General features: G+C 30.6%; 1 protein-coding gene across 3 annotated transcripts in view; it reads left to right on the forward strand.

Annotated features, from left to right (window-relative positions):
- LOC124534693 overlaps positions 1-17,388 on the forward strand; it is a 193,308-nt gene extending 175,920 nt beyond the window's left edge. For all 3 annotated transcript variants that reach the window (XM_047110675.1, XM_047110676.1, XM_047110674.1), the window contains 2 exons: positions 14,561-14,655; positions 15,767-17,388. In XM_047110675.1, the coding sequence (XP_046966631.1) occupies positions 14,561-14,655; positions 15,767-16,304 (633 nt within the window). In that variant the 3' untranslated portion in view covers positions 16,305-17,388. The remainder of the gene's footprint in view (positions 1-14,560; positions 14,656-15,766) is intronic.
- Positions 17,389-17,509: the final 121 nt, after the last annotated feature.

Genomic DNA, 17,509 nt, shown 5'->3' on the forward strand with positions numbered 1-17,509 from the left:
GCAGCGTGGTATAACATAGCTCCTCCTGAAAGGGAAATTTACTTTACATTTTAACTTTTATAAATTCTACAAACATTTATATGTTAACTTCAATTTGCTATACCTATATGTTGTAAGTCAATGATCTTAAAATAACAACGGCTATATTTCATATGTTTATCAAAAACGACATTTAAATTATCCCTGTCAACCATTTCATTCGTGCACTGTTAATAAATAAAAAACCTTAAAGCTTATAGCGTAATCCTTAAAGGACACCGCGTAACGTCTGGATAGATTGCGATGTCACATAAATCAATTTCAATTTCTTAACGATAAATACCCTTGTTTCGCATTCACACAACTTTTGTTTGCTATGTATCGTTTTGTTTTATTTATTTCTTTGTTACTTTACTGTTTACGATTGCAGTTTACTGTTTCGATAGTAATAAAATTTAGTTGGGATATTTTTAGCAACTTTATTAAGCAAAATACCATACATTATTTTTATATCTAGATAAAGCGTTGCACTACAATATAAATAAAGCTAACGAGCCTACTTTATTATCTAAGTGTGTGTAACAGCTCTACTTGACACTTGTTAAACTTCATATTAGTTCGCTAGTGTGCGTGTACTTAGTGATCAACTGTTGGCCACTATTTTATACATTTATTTAATGTTCAATGCGTGTCTTTATTATTTATAAATGTTATTTCTGTTATTATATTTCACAAATATATAAAATAGTGATTAATATTTTAAACATACCATTTAAAAAGAGACTTTTGAATAACGATACTAATACCAAATAAATCGACTATCAACTTATTATATTTTCTTCTTCTTATTCGGTATATTATGTTAGCGTAAAACGCTAATTTGTTATACGTGAACACTTCCTTATTAGAAACTCCCTTAAAGCCCAATATTCCTTAACGCATTACATTGCTTTCTATAAGTTACTTCTTTGATATATATTTTTACCGAAGTATATTAAATATCGTTAATTCGGACACTAAACACTAGTTTATCCAGATTATATGAGTGTATTTACAAGGCAATCAGCTTCATATAACAATGTTCATATTTACTTTAAGTTTTACAGGTTGAATTATCGAATTCCATTAACGAACGTATTAGTAACGCTTTCACTCATTATAGGAAAGAGTGCAAGTTGATATAAATGTTAATAAATTATAATATAGATAAGAAGAACGCGTACAATCGCCTACATTATTCAAAGTTTACTTTAAGCTGTGATGTACGTTTATTGATTCATTGTCGGTGTTTCACACAGGGTTGACGATTTAATGGTTACTATTTTACACAAAGAACATATTTTACTTCCGTGTGTTGTACGTATTAAATATTAAATAAACAGCTGGTAATAAAAAAATATGAAATTATATTTAGAAACTTATTTTTAATATAATTGTATTTTAAACCTAAGATTTGTTTTATAAATTTCCAAAAAAAGGATTAAATATTAAAGGAATTAAATTAAAAATAAAGTAATGAATTATAAAAATAGAACGTCCAAAAGATTACTTGGTGCTAATTAGCTTGATGTTAATCTAAACTAAAAATTTAAACCTTGTCGAATTATACATTTTGGGCTTTCTACATGACACAAATGATCAGTTGCTACGTAAAATAATATGCTTAACTGAACTTAAAAACATATATTCAATATAAAATAAGAGCGTATTAATATCAGTATCCAAAAAGTAATTAACCAAAATGAAAGAAAAATCATCAAAATATGTGCTTCTAAATTAAGTAGTTTAAAAATCTTAACAAATGATGTAAAAATAAGGATACCATGTTTTGTTCATTGTGCTCTATCGTGGCAGCCCTAGGGAGGGCGGTAAGGAAATGAGATAAAGGGCATATATTTCTCGATTAATCCCGATACACATAACTCAATGTCATCGGCCTATGTTTGAATATTTAATATATGACTCACATAATACCTTAGAGATGGACAATGCGTATACAGTTATGTGCGCTAAACGTTACGATTTATAAGATATTTATTTTCACTATAAACAAATGCAAGAATTTATTGTAAAGATAGTTAGTACACAAATATTGATACGTTAAATTCTTTGTTCTACAGTGTAGGCCTATTCAGGTTATTAAGTCAGTTACATACATGGTCATAGGGTTTTGTAAATCGATGTCGACAAAAGGCCTAATTATACAAACACACTGGCCAACTTACATGACATGACACATACATGACACTAGCCGACTCTTCTGATTATAATATAACACTCATTATATTCATACTATAAATTATAATAAGTTTAATTTAATTAAATGTTAATTATAATAAGTATTTTGACATAAATTAAACATTAGGTTTGTTTGAGCATTAACTTTTAAAAATTGCTATCAAGTACATAACTGTACATACATATGTCTAAACCGATCGCATCGTTTTATAAATCGCAAAAAATCGATTACACCACACACCTTCGTGTCTCTTAAATACGGATTATTACGCGCGCGCATGTTTGACGTTCAATTATTCACGCTGCAAGGATCCGTCTATCAGGATATTTAAGTTATTAACTTCGCAAGTAGGGTTGCCTTCATTGAAATAATTAAGCTCCTTATGGAAAAGTTCGAATGTTTTTGCAGAATTGTAAATATTTATTGCCTTGCTAACTGTAAAATTATAATAACATATTTATATTACCGCAGCGAATTATCTTCAAGTAAATTTATTTTAAAATCGCAGTAGGTTGACTTTCATTTAGCCATACATATCTATTCCATTATATGCGTAAAAAACGCGTCTATTTATTTGCGCGCGTGAGAAGTTCTAGTTCTTCGGCTTAATCATAACAGTTTTGGATTTTTAGCTAATAAATAATGATAGCTGAGATGGCCCAGTGGTTAGAACGCGTGCATCTTTACCAATGATTGCAGGTTCATCAAACCCAGGCAAGCACCACGATATATATATGTGCTTAATTTGTGTATATAATTCATCTCATGCTCGACGGTGAAGGAAAACATCGTGAGGAAATCTGCATGTGTCTAATTTCATCGAAATTCTGCCACATGTGCATTCCACCAACCCGCATTGGAACAGCGTGGTGGAATATGTTCCAAACCCTTTACTTTTACTTTTTTACTTTAAATAATGAAATCGTTCTTATTAATTTTAAATGTTTTAACCACTACAATACTTACAAATTTAAGCATTCTAAATTTAAATGTGTAATGAAAGCCTAAGAAACCCGGATGTTAGGCAGCCCTGTTTGCATGAGCTTAAAGAGTGACGTTCAATTTCGGTTACCGATTTCGATTACTCGTGTCTCAGTTGCTTAACCCGACACTCAAATAATTCAATTTAACACAAGAGTGAAAGAAAGTTGGATAAAATGTTGATTGCGAATCGAAATCGTCAGAAGCAAAATGATTTAAATATATTTTTAACCTTTAATTAAAGACACATATTTTTAATTAAAGATAGACAAGCAAAATAAGGGCCAAACAAGGAACGAAATATATTGTTTTAAAAAAAAATCGAAACTCGAATATCACGACATTGAATTGTCAAAGTGTGATATGCGACATGGCCCTAAGTATTTCAAATTTTAATTTAGATTAACATCAAGCTAATTAGCACCAAGTAATCTTTTGGACGTTTTATTTTTATAATTCATTATTTTATTTTTAATTTAAGTCCTGTCTAATATTTAATCCTTATTTGGAAATTTATTAAAACAAATCTTACAATTAAAATACAATTATATAAAAAAGAGTTTCTAAATATCATTTCATATTTTTACTGTAATTTTTAATGGATAAATATATAGAAATAGATAACACTGTTTTGATTCGGGATTCGAGTCGGATTACAAGATTTTACGATCGGTTCGAGCATCGAATGTCAAATATGTTCCTTTCAAAAAAGATTTAACGCAGTTTAAACCTTAAAACAAACAAACACGTTTGTACATAAACACTTCGACTACAAAGTATCCTAACAATATAAGTTAGGAATAATGGACTTTAAATTAAATCAACAGTAGAATAAATCACTCCCACTGCATCGAGACAATTTACAATCTATCCACAAACGTTTATAAAATTATAATATGATAAAGTGACATCAAGTCACAATAACAATTGTCACAAATCGCTAGCATACAAGACAGAAAACTTCATAGAAATGGCGTCAATCATAATAAATTAAAGTATAATTCAGGTTTATGATATTCGTAATTTATAAAAAATTACAAATAAAATTCAGCACTGACAAATTAAATTGCACAAATGTCCTATCATAAAACAATACATGTTTAAAGACATTATACGTAATTTATAATTTTCTTTTATAATATTTAATTCTAAAAATATAAATAATAATATTGTCCTGTGTGTACCGATTTTCTATCCCGGCACACGAGATATTTTTACAAGTATGTACGCAAACACGACTGTGTTATCTATTATCGTCTTATATAGATATCCCAAAAAATTATACTAAAAAAAAATGATAAGAAGAGCGCTGGTGCCACCGTGAAAGCAACAGTAATACTTAGTACAGTTTTTTTTTAAACATGGATACCTTTTGCTTTGCGCGCAAACTGTATTAAAGTAAATTTTGAAGGATTGGGAGTGTTGATGGTCGTGTTATTCACGTAACTCTAAAAGCCACATGATATCGTGATTGAGGCCTTATATTATTAAAATACATATTTTTCCTTAACGTTTCTCAAAAAAGCTGTCATGACACTTCCGTTACATTTTAAACTTCAAATCAGATTCATAAAAGCTTAATTTCATTATGATTGGTGCTGACAGCTTATTGATATATTGTGACCGATCTTTAATAGTTTCTCGATTTACTTACTTCTCGTTCTATTTCATTGTCAATTAATTATAAATTAAGTTTTATTAACTGATTACTAACCTTAACCTATTACCTTGTATTACATACACGATATAGTTGATAGTCGTATCTCAGAGCCGCAATACACATATTATAAAAATAAATTTATAGCTTTTTTCCGCACTCGACCTATCATAACTAATAAACAAATTTATCAGTTAATAAAAAGGAAACAAAATATATTTCGCAATTTTATGAGCTTTTTATTAACAAATTTAAACATGTTTTTTAATTTCCACGGGGTTTTGTTGGTATTTAGTTAGGATGACAATTATAAATATAATCTTAGGATAATAAATGAATTCATATTAATAACAAATTTCAATACTTGCTCTAACTTAAGGAGGTCATTTCTCAACTCACATACATATTAAGTTTTAACCCTGAATATAACAAAAAGCAGAAACATTATTCTTTTTTCAAAGTCCTGTTGATATGAAGTATGCTCAAATAAAACATAAAATCGAAATCTTCTTTTAAGCTTACTTATAAATAATGGTTCAAACTACCTAGCCTAGCGCTTCTAACAATACTCACGGCTCAGTGACCTTCGCTTTCAGGCCGGCCCCTTTCATCTTTATCTTAAGTGAATGTTGCAATATGCTTTTCGCACTCCATTATAAGTGGCAGATTCTGGTTCGGATATCCTTTCAATAAGACTGTTTTGACTTTTTAACTTATCTTCAAAATGTCTGGATGATATAAATATCATATAATATAATATAACATAGTCATACAATCATTATGAATAAAACAGAAGATACCTACTACATAGCCTTGTAGGAGAAAGATAATATATATTTTTAATCGTTGAATTTTAACTTAGTAATTGTAACTTAGTTTTTCTTAAAATATATGAAACTCTTCTCTTATACATCTGTATGTCTATCTAAAATTGACGTAAACAAACCAGCGGCCATGTCGTGCATATTTCATATAAACCATAAATAAATCCACTCGGAATAATATTATAGCTATATATTACCAACTGTATGACAAACTGAATTGTCGCACGGTAAATCATTATGTTTGACAAGTTCATTAGCAACGACAATAGATTGAAAAGGATAACACACAGGCGTGTCTGTTTATACAAAGCATTATCTAACTAAGGAGCTAAATAAGGATAATGTTGTTATTTCATAAAGTTCACGCTTTGTGTGACTTCGTTTTCAACATTTCAACATGGACATATACCTTGTTTTAGATTATCAGCTCACTAATAAACGTATACCGGGTGAATAATTATCGCCGTGTCCCTTTCTGACATTAGATAATTGATATTAGTAAGAGGTAGATAAAGCATATAACTGTGAATACTATTTCTAGTTAAGTCTAGAATTAATTTTAAATCCGACTATAAAAATGTAAACATTTTGTCATAAGTATTAAAGAAGTGACACTCTAATCTCTTGCGATTCCTACACGATCGTAAACCGCATAGAAATACATATGAAACTTGGAATGGGTGACCCCCTTAGTTAATAATATTGGATAAGTGTATACAAAAAATACTAGCAGTATAACTGGACATCAACTTTGAATAGATAAGAAGAAGATTAGAGAATAAATCATCAATAGCTCTTTTTGAATCCTTGATACTCATAGATAAATGTATAATATACCTATATGTCATTATACCCTACATTAAAAAATCAGATTTGTTCGATTTTAAATAACGTAAAATGTATAATTGCAATTATATTTATGAAAAACAAACTACATGTATAGTAACATTTATTTATTTAATTAACTAATCAAGTTTATATAATAATTTTCGTGAAATAATATAATAATAAATTATGTTTGCGACCATTCATAGTAACATTTATTTATTTAATTAACTAATCAAGTTTATATAATAATTTTCGTGAAATAATATAATAATAAATTATGTTTGCGACCATTCAATTAATATATACAATTAATAATCAATATTCGTTAAACAAAAATATGAAATTGACTTGAAGATAAGTGAAAAAAAATTTAAACAATAAAACAAATTTCTATCGCGATATTTTTCATATTGATTCTACCCCTGTTATTTCTAACTAAATTTTATATTACCCTCATAAAAAACGGAACAATTTTTTTAGCTTTGCTTTCAAGTCTATAAAGAAGTAGTTTCAAACCACTAAAATATTTTAATAATATCATAAAGTTGTTGTACGCTTTCAAAATATTTCTTTCTTCAAACACTAATACGATCAATCGGTAAAAATGTTGACGTATTCCTGTAACTAGGCCATTAACGTTCTATATTATCCCTTATAAATTTCATCAACAGGGTTCAACACCCACACCCTTGGACTAAGCCAATATTGAGTTCATATAAATCTTTAAACAGTCAAAACAAGCAGTAAAACCACCGTTTATTCGTATTAAAATTTTATATCGTTCACTTTAATAGTTGAGATAAACTCCGAGTTTACGAGGCGAGTGGATTTCATTTGATTTACGATTCTTAACATCTCCACGACTTAACCTTACGTTCTGTTTAAAAAAATATATTGTAATTTAAACCTTAATGCGTTACGTTATAATATAATATTGCTTATTTATTTTCATGGTGTAACTACCCTTAGTTAGCCCAAACAGTGTTTAAAATAATGAGAATTTTATTCATCTCGCTAGACCTACATTCTATCTAATCGTATTACATAGTTTATTATATATAATATGCATTTAAAATCGTAATAATTTTATTTTATTAATTAATAGCCATTTTACTTAATTTTACAAGCGAATCTCAAGCAGAAGCTACTATATTACAAAACATAATATTTAATATCATTCACTCATATAGACATAAATTTTAATAGCTTGTTTGATTTTATCGCAGATTAAGCCTCTGGCAATTTCATTTTTCAAACATCTCAAGTGTTATACGACACACGTGCGCGACTTTGTAGTGCGACTATGAGTCTCCACTGAAATACTTTGCCATATCTGTGTTTGCAACTTAAATAATTATACAATATCAGTTATATACAGTGAGTATTTACACAACTTGTTAATTTTCAGGTGAAGACGCATATTTACAAAAAAAAAACACAAAATTACAATCACTTATTGTCGTAGAATAAAATATTAATAATTCCGCCATTTCTTGTTACCTATTTTTGCGCACTTAAGGGTTTTAAATTATAAATACCGATTTGTATTATGTTTTTTCAATTAAAAGCCATATTAAGATTAAGGTCAGGTCTGTCAGGACTAAGTTTAGATTGTTTAAATATTTCGCATTTATACCAGTATTTCATATTATTCTTTAAAAAGGTTTCCAGCTTAACCTGACGTGCTCTACGAATTAAGCTAGTGGTGACCTGTTTCATCACTTATTATTATGATCATGTTTATCCCTAACTATTTTATAGCTTATAGTAAGTAGTTTATACGGCTGCATATATGAAGGTTAGTTCGAACTCTTACTTGAGCCAATAAATGTTATTGGATTTGTTCTGTCAAGAAATGTTCAATGATAGTCAGAACTCAAAAATTAGTTCCGATACTTATACATATAATAATGTAAGGATTGGAAGACTTTATCTTTTATGTATTGAACTAGTTTAGCCTCAGTGTATAAATTTTTAGTGTAATTGTTTTATAACATGTTTTAAAACTAATTAAACGAAATCGGAAAGAATAATAGGCAAATACATAATTTGATAGCGGGAATTAAATTAACTGTTTTAATATAAGCATTGCCTTTGTAGCATAACAAATATGTAGTCTTATTGCTTTTTAATGAATTCAAATTTGCTTCGAATTCATTCAAAACTTGTACTGGGAGTTGGCACGAAAATAGCGTAAAGAGCTAGGACCGACCGACTTCCGTATGGGCCCAGCTGCAGCCGTGCACTTGTTCAGGTTAATTGAACTGTTAATTGTATTTTTATTGGAAAACTAAAAGCAAAACATTCATTCATTCATTCATTTTCATTTTTAAACCGAAAAAATTTAATTTTCATTTTTAAATGTAATATATATATATATTACAGTACACTCATTTACTTGTTTTCTAGTCATTGTATTCATTTTAAATTATTTATTTATTGGATATGCAGTGAGAATACATAAAATATGTAGGGATTTTGTAACAATTATAATATGTGTATTGTTTATTTATAAGGCAGTACACCGATCGTATCTTATATTACTTACTTGACATTTCCGTGAAGCTATATATCTCTATTAAATCAGCTCATGAATAACACTATCTTCATTATTTTCGACTATATTATATTAATTAAATACATTATAAATTTAATTTTTAAATGTGAAACAAACAGATATATTTTGATAACAAAGCATATGCAAACACTTATATTAACAATGTATCCAATGAAAAAAAGAAAATCTCATAGATTACTCTTTCATTATTTACTTTGTTTAATCAAACAATCTGCACAGTATTCTATGCTTCGTGATTAACAACAACAACATGTACAACATGTAAATTTCCCACTGCCGAGCTAAGGCCTCCTCTCCCTTTGATGAGAAGTTTACAAGCTTATTTCACTACGATGCTCCAATACGAGTTAGTTCGATTTACTTGTATAATTTCGTGGAAATTAGACACATGCAGGTTTCCTCGCGATATTTGCCTTTACCGCCGAGCACAAGATGAATTATAAACACAAATTCGTGGTCGATGGTAAGTTAATCTGTGGACACCACTCGTTTACCAATTATTCTACCACCAAACAATAATACTTTGAAATGGAATGCCGTAATCTGTTTCATAGTGAATGAATGGCCTAAAGTGTACTCACAAATTTAATTCAAAATATACAGTTCGAATGCATCTAGACAAAAATCTACATTTTTATGATGGCTAATGTCGTAATATTATTCCAATGAGCTTATTAATAAATTAAGCTTCGCTTCCCGCTAGGCCGGCACGAGTGTCGCTTCAATGTATTTGCTTGGAAATATGTAATATACTTATTTATAAACCGATATCTATCATTGTTGATGAGAGTAAATGACGGGCAATAAAATATATAATAGATGTATCGTAATGGTAATATTAATAGTTAATAGTTATATGTAATATTACCAAATTTATAGAATTTTTAAAATCAAACCACAATTGGACCTATATGCTGAAAATCCGCACCACAAAAGAAGTCTCCTTATACACAATTGTTTACCACCTCTAAACAATTGTGTATGAGGAGAGAACAGACACGAATCCAAAACGTTTTAAACCTATTGATTGGATTAAAATTATGCGGCGTTTTTTGACAGTAAACTCGACACAATCCAATTAACTAATATTATGAGCAATAAATTAACTTATTAATCGAAAATTTCACTAAATTCTAAACGGAATATCGATTTCGTTTAAATATTTAAATATCGAATATATTACATTATCGGTATTTATTATAAACGAATGACATTATTTATGAATATGGCTATTGAATTAAGTGTTAAAACATCCGAAATTAAATGGAAACAATATAGAGATATCATTTGGAATAAAGGATTGTATATTTTTGAGATAATTAAGGAAATGGAATAAATTACAGCTTATCGGACTGCATTTTGATAATGGCTTTAAATTTTTTTCTTATTAATAAAGAAAAAGCTAAACTGGATGTGACAACTTTACCCTTACCATCACGACTTCTTACAGATATTTATTTTCATCTTTCTTGGAATTGCTTAATGTAAGGACATGATACAAAGGAGTTACGGAATAGCGGAGCTACAGTATGTACCTACTGCCCTGTGCTTTAGTGAGATATTTAGAACCTAATCTATACCTCTACTAATATAATAAATGTGACAGTAACATAGTCTGTCTGTCGCTATTTCACGAGGATACCAATGAATCGAATTTGATGAAATTTGGTATGAAGCAAACTTAAAGTCCAAGGAAGGACATGGGCTACTCTTTTTACCTGACACATAACAATCAAGCCCCTTGAATGCGAATCTGCGGGCGACAAATAGTAAATTATAATTCAACCATGATGGTCGACATTCGAATAGCTTGGTACATTAGCTCACAAACCTCATCGAAGGGTGAAGAAGCCTTAACCCAGTAGTTGGATTAAGGCAGTGGATACAGCTTATGTTAGTTGCTATAAATATTTTTAATAACTTAAAAAATAAATAATACTTTTATAGCGTAACCCGCTACCGTCAGTGCAATAAGTTTTAACAGATGTTGCACTACGTATAGACCAATAAAACCCTAAGCTGCGATAATATTCGATTTACTTCTGTTGATTCATCCAATAAAAATAAACTTAAATTGTCGTGCAAGTAATAGGAATGTGCATTTGTTTTTAAAATAGTTATAGTAATATACATGCAATTATTTTTTTTAATGGATATACACACAAACCCTCATTTCTGGGAACTAGCGTATATATAACCAATACGAACTAACGACTTTCACAGTACTAGGTTGAGCTTTTGAGCTTAAAATATACATTAATCATATATAACTATCGCTCATTGATTATAGATAGCCAAAAAAGTACGTTTCGTTACCTTAATAGCAGATATTTTTCGTTTCTCTAAGTCTTCGTATTATGATTTTCAGAATTATAAAAGCATAAATATTTGAGTGAATTGCTGTCCATAAGGAATCTAATAGTAATGCTGTAACGTTTATTTGCGTAACTTACAAGTTATTTACCTCCATTGTCTATGAGATTACAAATATATTTCCGATAGTGTTGCTGCTTGAATTCTAATAAATCCAGAGATTGAAAGATATAGGTCGGTCTGAACGCAGCCGAGGTTGGCTCGCGCTGTCACAACAATTTTGACATGAGGAGCACGTCGCAATCGTTACTAATGAAACTCGAATCGATTTCTAAACTGTATTCATTTTTAATATTTCAATTTTTATGAAAAATCTATTATATCAACTAAAAAAGTTCGAATATACTTTGAATTATGTTATATTTATATTATTGTTGTGATATGATTTAAATGTTTGGTTTTATGGTTTAAAAATAAAGAATTAAAATACGGTTATGTTTTGTTCCTAGGATATCTCAGGTATTCTGGCCAAAACCACTGGCAATTTTTCAAATTCAATAGCTAAGTACATCTCTTCTGTGTTAAATAAAAGTTTTTATTTTATTGTATTATTTAGGTATTGTATCATTATTTATTTCTTAAATGGAATTTTTTGGTAAGAGAAAAATGAACTTAAAGCCAACAATTGTAATTTTTTTTAAATAATAAAACATTATGTAGCTATTAACTACCCTTAGATCTAAAATGGGAACTCAAACGATTTATAATCGTCTTGAAATCGTAAATCCTTAGTAACGTGAAATTTTGACGCTGTTACTGAACTGATTGTTTTGTCTTGTTGAAGCTACTGAACCTCACTGACATATCGCAAACCGTAACTCGATCTATAGCACATCGAAAATATACCTTATTCCATTGCAATAAGCCTTAAATAAACCGTGACATTTATATATGTATTTTGACGTGCAATGTTTCAAAACATTGATACAGTAAGTCATTGCATTAGTCAGTTCTCTTTGTTACTTTATATATGATATTACAATGGACTATATATCTGACATCGAAAATAGATTTGAACTGTAACTCATTCTAAGAATTTTATTTCGCATAGATTTGATTCTCCTTAAAATAGTAAGCTTTATCTGAGAGGTAATTGATGTAATAGTAGAAACCGCACAACTTGTAAAAAATCTATGATCCATGAAACAAATTCCTTGTAGTTCTTTTAGTGGTCGGCCATTGGTCTAAATTCAACCGTAATTAATAAAATCATTCCTATATGTATACGATTTATTGATATTTATTAGAATCGGATTACATATTTTATATTACAACAAGGAACAGATTCGACATTGAGGTGTCTGTCAAACAGAAAACAGAAAACCTAGAAAATGTCAATTAAAGCGTTATTGGTATTTAAATAATCGTTATAATATGCTTAATAATCATTATGGATTTTATCTATTCCATTTCATAATTAATTTATACTAAAAATGCAATATATCGTAAAGCTATATTGCTATATTTCGGGGCCCTGCTGAAAAGACAAGTAAAGTAAATTCAGATTCTTCAACGAATTTTCTTCCATTCCATTATTAATTTATACTAAATATGTAATATATCGTAAGATCACAAATGTCAGAATAATTGTTTTTTTTTTTATTATTTATTTAAAGAACAAGATAACATTTATTCGGCCTGTGTCAATCAAAATACCAGTATCAAAATACACTCTTGCTGTGCTATTCTTTAGGAATTAACTTCTCAGCTCTCTTCACTTCTTATCTTACTCGTGAAATGTTCAAAATTGACATACCCTATTGAAATGGATATAGGAAAACAATATAAAAATCATATTTTTGTGTACTAACAAAATTGCTCTCAACTATATATTTCCACTTTAGTTTTACTTCCAAAATTCCGAAAACAGTTTCGTCGACGGCCAAAACGCATTTTTTTCCGAATTCATAGTGAATAAAATAGATTAAATAAGCTCTCGACCTATGATATCTTGTCAATTTGCACTCAAATATTGTTTATTTGCCTATTTTCCTGTTATAGTTGGAATAGAGTATTCGGCGATAAGCTATTTTGATGCAAGAGATTAAATGTTATAATTATTATAATTGATGTCGCATAATCATATAAAATGATATACGACATACTTCGCGACTGTTTCTGCGGCGATTTTTATTTTAATTTCATAATCATTTTATTTGTATATGTCACAGAAATTTTAAATATCGTTAGATTATAAGCTATCTCATGAGATTCTAAATTGTCGAATCAGAGTGCTTACGATTTAAAACATTATTTTCCAAAGTCTATCGAAGTTTATATGAGTTAAATTATGAAAAGTTTTACCTAACCTAACCGAAAACAAACCGAACCTATATACTACCAAACACCGTTCACAATCTTTCGACAGTTTCCAATCTCAAGATAGATTATAATCTAACAGTGTTTACAAGTTTTACGGTGATATTATACAATGTATATTTGTAAAAAGTTTGAAATGTCAATCAAGTACTTACTTCATGATTTCCTTGTTACTCTAGTCCTGTTGCGTTGGCAAAATAAATAAATAAATGTGGAACAATTCCATGTTTGCATCACGCTACTTTTACGACACACATTTCTAAAGAATGTATAACAATAGGAAAAACAAAAGCGACGCAGTTTACGTAGTGCTTTATTTGATCCGGTTGTTGCCCGATTATTCTTTTTTCTTTTTTGTTAATTTTCTTTGATTTTTTTTTAATTGTTTTTATAATAGCGTAAAATGTAACGCTGTGCTCGGGTAAAGCCGCAGCCGCAGTTACTTAAACCGTATGGTTTTTATTTTGATGTGTATCAAAATATACTCAATATATAATATTTATGCAAATGTAGTTCCGAACTTTTCGTGACTTATGTATTAAATCTCATAGGATTAAAATTAAAGTGTATCCATTTATTAATAAAGATACAGTTATTAATTATTTTATCAAATCATAATATCAAAACAATAAAACGTAAACTATCTTTAATATTTTCCAAGAATGATAAATACGAAATACTGATATATATATAAAGGAAAAAATACGAATAGATCACGAAAGAGTTTGTACATTAAAGTTTCCACTATGTAGAAAAATAATATATATACTTTAATATTGCAGGTGCTGTGTGGGGCAGTGGCGGGCGCAGGCGACGTGATGGGAAACGCGAGCCGCGTGCGCCGCACGCCCCAACCGCACCACGCGCACCGCGTGCTGTAAGTACCTCTGACCATGCCCATGCACAGGATGTGCATTGGCATGGTGTGTTCCTAACAGCATATCTGAAAATCTGATCGCTGTTTTAGCGATAAGGCTTCCTTTGTGAATCTTTCTTAAATGTGACTAAACGATGTGTTGAGTTTGATTTGAAAATTCTAGTCAATATAGCAAAATTGCTCTTCTAATATTTTTCCCCATTTGTTTGATAGCACACAATGAATTGTAAAAGTTTTTGCTAGAGGGTAGTTAATTAATACAGATGTTAAAATAGCATAGATGTACTAGTATTACAACCACTTACATACGTGATTTGCATAACTACACATAAAAGTACTACTATTTCCAATAAGCCTACTCTTATATACGTCCTGGCGTTATAATTAGGTCAGCTCCATGGTACCCAATATTAGTAGTATCACTGTCATCCCAAATACAAAAACTTATTACTTTAACAACGCAACAATAAGAAGTAGGTAATAATCGTACCTGTAAAAAACGTGGTCTCGTGAGGAACTTGTAATAAGGTTCTGATATGATTATGACCATCTATCAGACAATTTTTGTAACGATTTCACGCTTATACAGCGCTGACCGCATTATTAAGCGGTCGTAGTAGAAAAAGAAATATTAAAATTATCTTTACTGTTTATGTTCATCGTTCACGGATGTCCGCTCATTTTAAATTCATTCATTATTATCAATTCGAGATACTGACGTACCTGTTTTAATTAATCGCTTACTAGATACTCGTAGATACGATTTAAATTTTCTATCAGAAGACCTCATTTGCATTCCCGTATCTCTTATCTTAAATTACAAAATATGTTATGACTCACTTGAAATTATTCTTAACGCAGTTCGGCAGCTTGTCAACTATTTGAAAGTTAGTTCTATTTTAAATGTTTCATGGTATTCATGTTCTATTGCGTTAGCTCAATAATTATTTACTGCCAATTTAATTATTTCGTACAAACAAAGGTTAGGTTAAGACTTTTGATTATATATTTTACTTACAAAAATATTGGTCACAAGAATAATAACTCTTCCATTACATCTGATTTTCATTGTTTAAAGTTCGTCTCTATCATGTAACGTAATATATTTTAGAACGGACGAAGAGTTAGACTCGACGGCAGCGTGGAAGCGGTCGCACTGGCGCGAGATGCAGTCGATACTGCGGAAGGAAGGCTCCCAAAGGGACGTTGTCGAGTGCTGTCCCTCTGTACTCGAAATGGTCGCCAAGAAAGGCGGCCGCACACCGACCGGCCTCTACGTGGAACTATACGAGGACGGTGAGAACAAGCAACGGCTCTATGAGCTCTCCTGCGCCCCGGAGGTCGTCGACAAGCCCTGTCGCTTCGTCGACGCTCGCCTCTACAACCAATCGCGGTGCGTCCAGAAGTATTCGTACTCCTACGCGCTGGTGCGGTACTCCGCCGCCACGGAGATGCCGCAGCGCCATCGGCCCGAAGGACATTTCTCCGTGCCCGGGTCGGGCGGCTGGTCCATGGACTATGTTATAGTGCGTGCGGGTTGTGAGTGTCAAATAACGCCGCCGAAACGTAAGAGTGCACATCGGAAGCGCCTCGAGAGGCATCGGCAGAGGAAGAGGAACAGGCGGTTAGAGGAGGACGACGATACTTGACTTGTGAGTGTCGATCCAGTGGACTTTGAACAAATTGCGGAATTCCCGACATAGTTTTTAGGAGGTGAGTCGTAGCATCTGGTATTTAGTGTTTACAATTGCGTATTTTTGATATAGTATATATGCGGATCGAAGCGATAACGTTTGTATTATTCGTAACTATAATATATGTAGTCGTTGCTAATTCTTACTAGACATGATCTTATGTTAAATTGATAGTATTCAGGTTGTATAATTCGGAGTTAGTCGGATGCTGCGACGCGTAGCCTCACCAACGTTACCGATGCCATCAAGTAAGGCGTACGCTTGGTACATCAACTATCGGTACTTCATTGTATTTATTATGAAATTTTCGTCTATTTAATACGCTTCTTGTCTTGTGAAATTAACGTTGATCTTATGAAACAGTGCCTTCACTTTGTGCCTTATCTAGTATCTCTAGTTAATATGTCAATTGTAACTCGCTTTACAGTATCGTCATTTGTAACACTTCATTTTGATATACATGTTTAATTATTCGTAAGTGAATTTAGCTATCCTTTAGTTTTTTGTTAAATATCACATTTGTTTTTGTGGAACCAATATTCAGTGAATGTTCACACTATTACTTAACTTTAACATCGATCGATATATATAATCTTGAATACATATATGAAAACAAACTCACGAATATTTGTCAGTTGAAATTATACATCAAATTTAAATTGAAAACTTAGGTTATTTATATGTAAAGACTGGGTGTCGCACTACAAAAGAACAAAAACAAACTAGCATCTACATATGTTATCTATGTGTGCGTGACATCTGCGTTGGATACTCATCAAACGTCATACCGTTTTACTTGTGTGCGTTTTTTATTTTTTTGAGAACGCGTTCTATTTGACACTGACAGTCCATCTAACATATAAATAATCAAAGATTAAATCTTAAAATTAACACGTAACTTAACTGGCACAAAGTATGTTTCTTCAAAATCACTGCGCATACTATTTATACAATTTATTTACAAGATATAATACAGGAGAGGCGAAAGACGGTTTAAATACGTCATACGTTATAGTTGCTGTTTGTATTTATCTCTTTCTGACATCAAATTTCAAATCTATATGATTTGAAATTTGAAAAAAAAAGACAGCGCTTTATCATTGATAAAGAAATTTTATAAGAGGCCGTGGATGTCTAATATAACAAAATTATCGTCAATT

The sequence above is a fragment of the Vanessa cardui genome, chromosome 13 (assembly GCF_905220365.1).
Source record: "Vanessa cardui chromosome 13, ilVanCard2.1, whole genome shotgun sequence".
Classification (NCBI taxonomy): domain Eukaryota; kingdom Metazoa; phylum Arthropoda; class Insecta; order Lepidoptera; family Nymphalidae; genus Vanessa; species Vanessa cardui.